The sequence below is a fragment of the Polypterus senegalus genome, chromosome 1 (genome assembly GCF_016835505.1).
Source record: "Polypterus senegalus isolate Bchr_013 chromosome 1, ASM1683550v1, whole genome shotgun sequence".
NCBI classification, from domain to species: Eukaryota; Metazoa; Chordata; class Cladistia; order Polypteriformes; family Polypteridae; genus Polypterus; species Polypterus senegalus.
In genome coordinates, this window is record NC_053154.1 from 201,118,566 (window position 1) to 201,130,648 (window position 12,083).

Genomic DNA, 12,083 nt, shown 5'->3' on the forward strand with positions numbered 1-12,083 from the left:
CGAACGAATAAATGAAATTAAACTTAGGTGACATCAGTCTTGCAAAGTAAGGCAAAAATGTGAGAATAAACCTTCTATGCATCCGTTTATTTTCAAACCAGTCTAATTTGTGGGGATAACAGATGGCTTGTATAACAGACGCTTACGACAGTAAAATATTATTAAGTTGGCAACATGACTTCATAACAATTGTTATAAAACATGTGTGAATAATGAGAATTATAAAATGTGTTCAAGTAATAGAATGTTGCATCGAATGTTGCCAAAAGCCCGGCTGTCACGCCCCTTTGCTTTCGTTATGTATATGTAAGACTCGGGGGCGTGCACGTATGACGGCTACGCTCACGAGCAAACGCTAGCGGGAACGAGTGAAACTAAGCAGGGGGGGGCGGTTGGTTCCGATAAACGACACCGCCAAGACGGATTTCTTGTGGGACAAACGCACCGGCCTCGCTGCGAAAACGGTAATAGAATTTGTATTTTGTAAGCTTGAAGAAGTTGTGTGTGGATGAGTAAGTGACAGGCCAACGGAAGGAGTATTTTTGCCATGCCCTTTCTTTTCGAGGTGTACTACGTGTCTTTATCGGCACTCTTGCGTTTAAAATAAAATGGCGGATGCAGGCTTTGAATTGTGCTCAAAATATCTGTAAAATGGCGGAGGAAACACGGAAAAATAGAAAGGGGCTGCGATTACTGGTGAAAAATGTGAATTGTAGTGGGACGATACTGTAGGATAGAACGGAAACACTTTTAAGGCCTTATTGTTTTTGAGTGCAGATCATTTTAAAAGGTGTGGGTGTGTTGACTGGTGACAGTTTCCGTATGAATAACACAAGACAGCGTGCCCAGTAGCTGTTTTGCTGGACACAGACTTGCTACTTAATGCTCATCCACCTAATACATCTATAAAAATTCACCACATGGATAATGTATTTTATTAACAGTGAGCTAAGGTTTGCAATATGAGTGAACCGCAGACCCTCCGTTACAGATTTAGTAATGTGAAAACAAAAACTGAAGGGACATAAGGCGGTAAGCAAGCCTTGCATGGTTGACCAGATAGTTGCTTAAAAGCTTTGCCCTGTTTTTTTTTTCCCCCATGTGCATCCTTATTGGCACACTTTGTTGATGATCCGCAGTCACTGTGAAATATTTTCAAAAGAATATATTGCAATTGGAGATTACATTTTTAACTGAAGGCAATTAAGGTAGTCTTTGTTTCTAAACAGTTACTGTCAGGCTTGTTCGAAAGAACCAAGTAATCCACAGGTTTAAATGTTTAACGTTAAACTTGGTGTTATTTGTAACCATTGGTTCTGTTGAGTATCGGTGTGCCGTTTATGCTAATAAACATGTTTTGCACAATCATACAATTTTACAGCTCTGTTTCCTACTAAAATATTTAAATAAAGTTGAGTTGCGTTTATCGAAATCGTACACTGGCAATTGCAATAGACCGTTTAAATAAGGCGTCAAACTGGGCATCGTACCTACTGTTCTAAGAAATACTGCATTGCTTGCAGTTTTTGCTAAAGAAATTACTTCCTCGTAATGACCGGCAATTCTCCAAGAATTCATTGTTTTCGAACGACTGTTTTAATTGAATCATTTACGGATTCGTGGAGCACTAGTCTAATGATTCTCGTTCATTTGATTCGGGAATGAATAACTGCGAGTTGCACATTTTTCATTCACTTGCGATTCTCTAACGAAACGTCTTGCTTGAAATAATGCATCTTAAATGTTACAATGTCTTGTGTACAGAAACAGATCAGTGGCATATAAATTATCGTGTTAAATATATAATTATGTATCATGTAAAAATATATTTGTAGTTTATAATTCAGTTAACGTACAAATGGCAAAATAGTGTGCGAAGTTTTTAATTATATATTCGTGATCGATCAGGACAACTTTCCGTATACGCCAGACTCTTCACGAATCCATGGAATCTATTAATGTAAACAGGTAGTCTAACATAATGACACCTTTTTATTGGCTGACTAAAAAGATTACAATATGCAAGCTTTCCTGGCAACTCGGACCCCTTCAGGCAAGACGAAGAAGGAAGTTTCCTCGAAAGCTTGCATTTAGTTATCTTTTTAGTTAGCCAATCAAAGGTGTGATTTTGTTTGACCTTTTTTCATTCAATGACTAACACTGTACAACACCCTACTACTACAAACAGGTAGTTTGAAATAATCGAGTTGATAAAGTGAATCTAAATGCCCATCTCTACTTCCTGGGGTACTGAGTGTGTCATTAACAGTTACGCTTGAGTTGAAGTATTTTATGTTGTTAATTTTTTCGTTGTATTCCTTTTGTTGTTTTTAGTTTTAAACGTCACAATTCTTAAAGCATTGGTATCTCCTTAAGAAAACGAACCATAGCTAGGGAACACACGTAAAAGTAGCTGAACAAAGTTATTTATGCTGATTAACTTGTGATTGAAAGTGGCACTGGCATAAATTGTCCAATGCCTACTTTGTGAGTGAACACAACCTTACCTTGGTAGTTATAACAGGAGTCCTTTAAAATAAAATTGGCACTTTACCAAATGCAATACCTCACGATACAATTGTGTTTAAAGATTGGGTAATATACTGCATCCAATTCATAGTTTTTCAGGTCAGTGTAAATTAAGTGTCAAAAGCATCAGGTGTTTGTTGTTTTGGCAAGATATGCATATGTAAGATAAAACTGTTGCCTTCTTATTAACATACATCATATATAATTCAGGTCAGCAATAATTGTAATTTTTTACTTTTAATAGGTTTGGGTCAACTGAAGTGTGCTCCTAATGTGGTTAACACTTACGTTACCTTCAATAAAATATGTTATTCGTAACCAGTAAAACCATCCATCCATTATCCAACCCGCTATATCCTAACTACAGGGTCACGGGGGTCTGCTGGAGCCAATCCCAGCCAACACAGGGCGCAAGGCAGGAAACAAACCCTGGGCAGGGCGTCGGCCTACTGCAGGGCGTGCACACACTAGGAACAATTTAGGATTGCCAGTGCACCTAACCTGCATGCCTTTGGACTGTGGGAGGAAACCCACGCAGACATGGGGAGAACATGCAAACTCCACACAGGGAGGACCCAGGAAGCGAACCCAGGTCTCCTAACTGCCAGGCAACAGCGCTACGCATTGTGCCACCCACCAGTAAAACCAGTATAACTTAATTCAGATTGTATGGATTTTCAAGTGTACTTCATTATAGAATTTGTGTAAAACATTACCATTTGTACTGTATTGTTCTTGCAGCATGTACTGTACAAGTGATGTAGTCTGTTTACATGCAAAACATGCATGTTTATTTTTTCATGAAATAAAGGTGTTGCATTAATGGTTGTATTATTCAGAATGTCATTTGAACATATATGGAAGGCAAAGCAAGTATACACCATTGCTATTTATTACTTATGAGGTTCAATCTTTTTTTTTGGAAACCTAAATTTTTACCAGTAACCCAAATCAAATTTTGTATTTAGTATAGTTGGGCTGCACCTAACTGCTTCATCTTCCCTTCATCCTCTGGAAAGGTTATATCATTTTTTCTGTTTAGGTACACTGTTCAGTTTTGTGTTCCATGTGAATTTTGCTTTGCATAACTTACTGCAAACTTTCTTGATTGAAGACAGTGTAAAGTGCTCTTGTGCTTTTGGAGGTAAGTGTGGCACAACCCACTAACTAGCCCTGCATCCACAATCCAATCTGCAGCAGCACCAATTTATTTATTTAGTGTTTCTGTACTTCAGAGACAAGGCACTTTTTCCAATACCATGTGTACTGTGTTACTAAAAATGCATAAATACTGAAACACATAGTTACCGGGACAAATAAAACCACATACTTTATTACTAAATATGAATCTGAAAACACTAAATTTGTGTCATTCGTTTGTTTTGTGAAGGCAAGCTGCTTTTTATTAGTATAACCTGTAAGTGAAAGCACACATCCATATATTTGACTGGCGCATTTAGGAATAAAATGCTGTCTTGCAGGTGTACGTTTGACTACAGGTAGTCAAAGTAATTTTTAAATTCTAGATTTGTACATAGGCATAAGCATTAACAAAGTGTGATCACTCGCTCAAGAAACCTTAAATTCACACACAAAGGCTGTTTTTAAGAAGTTCTGAAATAATTAATGTAAAACAGATAGTTTCACACATGAAGCTTTTAAAAAGGGGACAGATTTGAAAAATTAAAGCACCATGAGTTTGTAGCATTTGTTACTTGAGTTAGTTTAAATGGAAATACCTAGAATTATCTTGTAAAAAAAATTGGATTTTTATTTTATTTTGTAATTTGAATTTTAAGCAGCAACTTTCAGTTACTGGACAGAAAATTATATGGATAAATTTAGAATCTTCACTTGCTAAGTTAAATCAGGTAGTTCATGACTTTTTTTTTTTTTTTAATAATGCCAATGCTGAAATCCCGATTATACACCTTATTTGTTGTTGCACTGTGACTCCTCATTTCTGCTGCACATTAAAATTCAAGCCTTGCATTGTATTTTTATTTGTATAAATGCCAATGCGTCTTAAGTGACACTTGGTTTACCACTTGATGGATATACAGTACCAGTATTTTAAAGCTGTTGCTACTGTCAGTATTTATAAATTTCAATCTGTGTTACAGACAAAGGCCCAAAAATTGTTTATTAAATCGAGGTACCTTAACAAAAAGCCAGTGGCTTAGAAGAGTATGTGCCTGTTAATGGTGGAACTAAAGCAGGGTGTAATTTGCTGAACACAGAGGCTGGCAATGTAATTGCTGATACAAAGGCATTAAAACAATATTTGTGCAGAAACGAGTGGAAAATAAACTGCAAAAAATAGTTTAGTGGATTGAATTTGCATGTTTTTGAGAAGTTTTCCCAGTAAATAGGCCATATTTTACCTTAATTGTATATAAGCCAAATGTAATTTCTGTTTGTGATGTTTTTTTAAAACTGCATCTGAAATAGATGAAATATGTAATCTTGTTTTGTTTTCAAATTTTTGTTTATAAACTTTTTTTTTTAATCTTCCCATTTTTCTCTTTCTTATGCGATTTATTGTCCACACAAGATGCCTCATTCAAGACGGTACCGCTCCTCTGAGCGGGGTAGCCATAGTAGTTACCAGGACCGGTACCGGGGCCGTAAACATAGAAGAAGACATAGCCGGTCGAGGTCAAGTAGCAGTGAGAGGGAAAGAAGAGGCCGAAAACCAGAGGATAACTTCCATCTGCGCTCTAGGAGGTGAGGCATGCAGCAATAGGAAGAACTGTCTTACAACTCATTCAGTAGGTTACGGGGTTTAATTTGTAATTGCTCTTCCTTAAAAATAACAGTGTTTAAAATTTTTTTTTTTTTTTTGCATTCTTGCGTTAACACATTTTATTTAACACAGACTGTGGACTTCACCCAAAAATATTATTTTTTATGTTACCATATGTAGGTTGTAGTAATGGCCAAGAAAACTTTTTAACCTCATGTTTTCACAGGCAATTGACCTTAATTTTTTGATCAGGGCTCAATTAGGTCAAATGCTGGATAACGGCAAACTATTAAAAACATCCATGAGGGGATAAAAAAAAAAACTCCCATTGCTCATGTTGCACAATTCCCATGTCAGGTCAGACGTTGTATGCTAACAATGTACAAAGCACGTCTGTTCTTTGCTAAAATGTAACACGAGTAATGTGAAATTTTTACGCAGACACTTTTAATATTGTTTGCCATTGTCCAGCATTTGACATTGTTGAGTCCGGTTCTGTTAGAAATGTTATTTTCATTCTCCACAAATACATGAGAATAAAATGTTTTCTCAGCCATCACTACAAACTACACAGGGCAAGTACCATATAAAAAATAATTTGAGTGTAGTATGCCTTTAACACTAGAATTACCAGAGCCTACGAAAAAACTCGTAATTCCGTCCCACCTTAAACTGCTTCTTAAATCCCTTCACACCTCTCCGCCAGCGTCCTTTGTTCTCTAAATGTGCTGATAAAGAGAAGCCCGGAGCAGCCGGCTATTCCATCCCCCCACCAATTTAGAACGTGTACGAACTTCTCTCAGCTCATGCCTTGATTGAGTATCTGGGAGTGAAGTGGAGTTTTAGAGTGGAAATAATAGATCGTTGTTTGGAACACACGCATTTCATGTCTGTTCCGTTTCTACAGTAATCTGTGTCAACACATTGTTAAAACAGAAACTTTTTTATATGCTAGTAGTAGATGACAAAATGTAGGCATAAACTATATAATGTATGAAGCCTGAAGTCCAAATAGCAAAGAAACATTTTCACAAGAATAACACAATTGCACTTTTATTCAAACATATAACTGCAGAAAGAAAAAGCCGCCTTAACATGCGACATTGACACCAGTTTACTATAACTGACTCCGTAGTTCAATAGATACAGCCCCCGCTTGAGAATCAAGGGGTCACGGGTTCGATCCTGCGCTCCTCCCTTTTGAGAAGTAAACTGTTCTTAGTCTTACTGTTTTAGAATAAAACATACATTTGATTTCAGTCTGTAACAGCCGTGCAATTTATGATCTTTGTAAAGGTTAGCTTTTTTTTTTTTATTCACTTTTCACTCTCTCAGTCGCGTTCAGAATCAATCCATACAACCCCATCTGACACGGCTGTTTTCACTAAAGACGCGCTATAGCTCTGCAGTGTACCACGATGCATACTAACGCCCCGGTTCTGACACACAAACGCTGGCGAAGCTGCCTTCTTCGTATCTCACCGTCACTTGCTTTTCTTTTTATTCAGTTTTATTGAGTGTCCCTGCCAGTCCCGCATGTTGCTGTATGCTTTTTCTTTTGCACCCAGGACATGCAGAAGAAAGAATGGTAAAGACCAGTAACTTCGCGCTATATGCAATCATCAGACACTCCCCATCTGCCCGTGTCGTTCAAACACAGGAACATATATTGGTGTAAAAGTATAACAAAAGTGCACTTTTATTCAAGTGCACTTTTCCATCGCCTTTTCCTGTAAGAAGCAGTGTACACACTTCTCTCTATGCTGTGGTTTCTATTACACACCTGAAAGAAAGACAATATATGTGAAAATATAATCGCACTAATGCAATATTATTTGAAAACGAACAGCGTCAGATCGGTGTGAATTTATGCAGGAACTGGAAATTCTCTGATCGGGACCTTCCCCCAGGGAAGAAAGTACAGTGTCAGGTGCTCATTCAGTGTAATAGAAACCATAGCACAGAGAGGTGTGTACACGGCAACAAGTACACGTGTCGTAAATGTAGGAAGGACGGTCCTTGGGTGTGTGGGAACTGTTAATATTTGAATGTGATGATTTTATATAGCACGGAATGAAAATCTTCACTTCTTAGCATTGCACCATGCAAGATGTCGTATCAATCGCCTACTGTATCTTGCTTTCTTTTTTCTTCGGTTATACAGGTAGTTTTGAATAAAAGTGCACTTGTTTTGTTTGCGAAATGAAGTGTCTGCGTGCACTTTTCGTGGCATTACACGTGTATTTTTTGAGCATGCCCGTTTGAGCAGTATAAAAGTATTGAAAAGTATAACAAAACAACGGGCAGATGGGGAGTGTCTGATGATTGCATATAGCGCGAACTTACTGCTCTTTACTATTCTCTCCTCTGCGTGCCCTGGAGTACAAAAGAAACAGAATACAGGCGCTATAGCTCTGCGTGTACCACGATGCATACTAACGCCCCCACCGGTTCTGACACACAGGCGCTGGCGAAGCTGCTTCTTCGTATCTCACCGTCACTTGATTTTCTTTTTATTCAGTTTTATTGAGTGTTCCTGCCAGTCCCGCATGTTGCTGTATGCTGGATATTTTCACATATATTGTCTCTTTCTTTCAGGTGTGTAATAGAAACCACAGCATAGAGAGAAGTGTGTACATTGCTTCTTACAGGAAAAGGCGATGGAAAAAGTGCACTTGAATAAAAGTGCACTTTTGTTATACTTTTACACCAATATATGTTCCTGTGTTTGAGCGACACAGGCAGATGGGGAGTGTCTGATGATTGCATATAGCGCCGAAGTTACTGGTCTTTACCATTCTTTCTTCTGCATGTCCTGGGGTGCAAAAGAAAAAGCATACAGCAACATGCGGGGACTGGCAGGAACACTCAATAAAACTGAATAAAAAGAAAAGCAAGTGACGGTGAGATACGAAGAAGGCAGCTTCGCCAGCGTTTGTGTGTCAGAACCCGGGGCGTTAGTATGCATCGTGGTACACTGCAGAGCTATAGCGCGTCTTTAGTGAAAACAGCCGTGTCAGATGGGGTTGTATGGATTGATTCTGAACGCGACTGAGAGAGTGAAAAGTGAAAAAAAAAAAAAGCTAACCTTTACAAGGATCATAAATTGCACCGGCTGTTACAGACTGAAATCAAATGTATGTTTTTATACTAAAACAGTAAGACTAAGAGCAGTTTACTTCTCAAAAGGGAGGAGCGCAGGATCGAACCCGTGACCTTTTGATTCCCAAGCGGGGGCTGTATTTATTGAACCACGGAGTCAGTTACAGTAAACTGGTGTCAATGTCGCATGTTAAGGCGGCTTTTTCTTTCTGCAGTTATATGTTTGAATAAAAGTGCAATTGTGTTATTCTTGTGAAAATGTTTCTTTGCTATTTGGACTTCAGGCTTCATACATTATATAGTTTATGCCTACATTTTGTCATCTACTACTAGAATATAAAAAAAGTTTCTGTTTTAACAATGTGTTGACACAGATTACTGTAGAAACGGAACAGACATGAAATGCGTGTGTTCCAAACAACGATCTATTATTTCACTCTAAAACTCCACTTCACTCCCAGATACTCAATCAAGGCCTGAGCTGAGAGAAGTTCGTGCACGTTCTAAATTGGTGGGGGGATGGAATAGCCGGCTTCTCTTTATCAGCACATTTAGAAGACAAAGGGCGCTGGCGGAGAGGTGTGAAGGGATTTAAGAAGCAGTTTAAGGTGGGACGGAATTACGAGTTTTTTCGTAGGCTCTGGTAATTCTAGTGTTAATTGTGAATGAAACTTTTGTTATGAGTGTACATGTTGTACAGAAAGTGATAGATGTTTCTTAGTCACAGATGAATTCAGAGTACCAATGCATCTTGCTTTCCCTGTTTCTTGGCTATATCAGCTATGATAACCACTCCATGGACTGTAGAGCATATGATCGACGCTATTGTGAAGGCTACCGGAGACTGGACTACAGCAGAGACCATGTTGCTGATGGTTATTATGAGACAGACTACTCATCACATCACCGCTCCTATGAGTATCGACGCTCTCGAGACAGGGAGGACACCTATCGTAGTCGAAAGAGCAGCAGGCGTAAGCACAAACGAAGGAGACGTAGAACCAGGTCTTATAGCGCATCCTCCTCGGTGAGTCTCTGCACCCAGTCTGCAATAACATCCCACCCTTCCCCAATCCCTGTGGACAAAATAACTTTTATTTTCTCCTATTAATGTTATCTTCTTGCAGCCCCAGGATTAGGTAAGTAGAAATTCTCTTTTTAAAAAGTCCTCAGAAATTATCTTTTGACTTGGATGCTGTTGTAAAGTCAACATACTTTATTGCCCAGTTTTCACCTGATGTTGATAATACAAATTTTTTTGAACCAAGAGATATATATATATATATATATATATATTTTTTATTATCCCCGGGGCAATTTGGATTTTTTTATTTGGCATTTGAAAATGTTTATAGTAGTGCAGGTTCATAAATTTTAGATTACCTTAAACAGTTGATTTCTAGCTTTGGTTAGAACTAATGAGTCATTGAAAATATACATTTTTTTATTATGTTTATGGCGCAATTTTTTTAGATTGATTGATTTAAAAGTTTAGTTAGACAAGAGCTTGTCTTTTCTTAACTCAAGTATAAAGCAATGTTTAGGGATCGTTAGTCATTTAGGGTTGTGAAGTCAAGCAACAGTAGTTCAAAATTTTCCCCATGCTGAAATACTTTGAGAGAAATACGGATTTCATTGGAATTGCTATCATTTATGTGAGGAAAGTTGTAAAAGCAATAAAAGTAAATAAATTTGGTCTCTTGAAGTGATGATCAAGTTAATTTTTTGAGCAGTACCTTGAAAGATATATTTAGTAGTTTTAGGAAGCTGCTTATTTTGTTATCTCATATTGTAATAGAATTCGGTTGGACAAGCATTTGAATAGTTTATCTTTAATGGGACCAAAGGTTTTGGTTTTATGTTTGTGTGCACTAGGAGGTTGCATTTGTTAATGTTACAGTAATTGAATCCTTTTTGCTTCAGTTACTGTAAATATCATGCAGCGTATTTTGTAGCCGTACTTGATATTAAAAATGATACGGACAAGAGTGTTTTTACACTTTTTTTTTTTATTTTTTATTTAACATTTTCTTACAAAATGTGTCCGATAGCAAGACTCATTTGATATTCCAAGGAGAGTTTTTGACTTGTAGTCAGAAAGTGTTCAGGCTCAAGCTGAATGAATTTGAGATGGTCAGGTGTTATGTTGAAAACCATTGGCAAGATTTTGCAGGATGGCATTTTCAGTTTTTTAGACTTTGGGTCTAATGAGGTTTGCAACTCATTACGTTTAGAAAAATACATATCCCTTGTAGCCTGTGCTTGGAATTTGTCCTCCAAATTTGCTCCAGATTTGGCTTAGACTTGATGAGGTATGTGGATGAAAAGCACTATTACAGTCCACTCAAACATTAGTGTTTTTTTTTTTTCTTTTTTCTCTTCCCCCACTGCTCTCAATTGGCACACCTTCGGGTCATATGCTGTGGTTTTTAATTAGTTTTTAAATATACACACAGTGAGAATGTATTCTTGGACAGTACTCTGTTTCAGTAGTGTTTAAATGTTGTTCCATAAACAAACTTGCCTAAGCACATAGTTGTATAGTTGTAGTAAGAACATAGGTAGCCAAACATTTAACGTACAAGGCTTATTAGTTTTTTAATGGAATTCTGAGGGGGTGTGTGGTTTTGTAGATATGTTATGGATTGTTTGTTGGCTGTTTTTAATTTTGTTAATATAAACACAAGTGGAATATTCTTTGACTTCTAGTGATGCTAAATTCTCATTTATCAAAGCAGTACATACCACCCATATACCAATAAATTGCTCAGGTTTGGACTTCTTATCAAATTTTTTTTTTTTTTTTGTTTTGTTAGTGATCAGTTGCTTTCATACAAGCCTGTGTAATTGCATTCATGATTTGACAATTGTGCCTATTTTTTTGTGTGTGCATTTAGTACGGGTTTTTTTGCATATTTCAGCTTTTTTCAGAAACCAAAAGGTGCATAGGCTTTCTCTTAATGGAATTCTATTTCTTACTTGCTTGTCCTGTTCAGGATAATGTATGTGTTACCAAATTGCCATGTGATCTTTAAAAAGACGTTCATTTTTAAGGTGATCACTCTTCAATAGTATATTGTTCATGCATGATGTTGTGCGGGCGTAAATACTTTTATGTTTTTCTGACTGCCGTGCTATGCTGATGTTATGAACCATTTTGGACAAATTTAACTAAATTTAGTAATAGTCAGTTTTAAGAATTAAATAGCTTTATGCACCACAGCATTTAAATTTCATTCCTTAATGTTACTTAGTCAACCCCTGAACTAATGCCAAATGTCTGCCTGTCAGTTTCTCAGATGGGCTAAGCTGGAGCAGATCAAGGCAAAAGGACTTTTGTGTGTTATAGTTGCCGTTTGCTAGGATAAATTGCTTGGAACAAGAATTGATTTCTATATTATTACAGCAGTTGGAAATTCAAAAAAGTAGCAATCATTCTACCTAGCCAGTTGCCTGCAAATATTTTTTTCTTTTGAAAGGTTAGTTTTTAGAGAATTAAGAATTAGGAAAAACTTTCGGTATAAGATATTAATCAACAATAACCTATTACATAGCAAATTTGATTTTATTGGAATTGATCTAAATATTGACTTTCAGAATAGGTGTGTAGTAGCTGCTCCCATTTTTAGGTCTGGGCAGGTAATAAGTAATTTTGTTTCCTGATTGTTACTAAAGTAATGGAAACCTTGATTTTTTTTTTTTTTTT

General features: G+C 37.1%; 1 protein-coding gene across 1 annotated transcript in view; it reads left to right on the forward strand.

Moving 5' to 3' along the window:
• The first annotated feature begins 341 nt into the window (after window positions 1-341).
• The window catches only part of clk2a (CDC-like kinase 2a), a 29,068-nt gene continuing 17,326 nt past the window's right edge, over window positions 342-12,083 (forward strand). Inside the window, exons 1-3 of the mRNA XM_039767160.1 lie at window positions 342-464; window positions 5,084-5,256; window positions 9,158-9,404. Coding sequence (XP_039623094.1) covers window positions 5,084-5,256; window positions 9,158-9,404 — 420 coding nt within the window. The 5' untranslated portion in view covers window positions 342-464. The remainder of the gene's footprint in view (window positions 465-5,083; window positions 5,257-9,157; window positions 9,405-12,083) is intronic.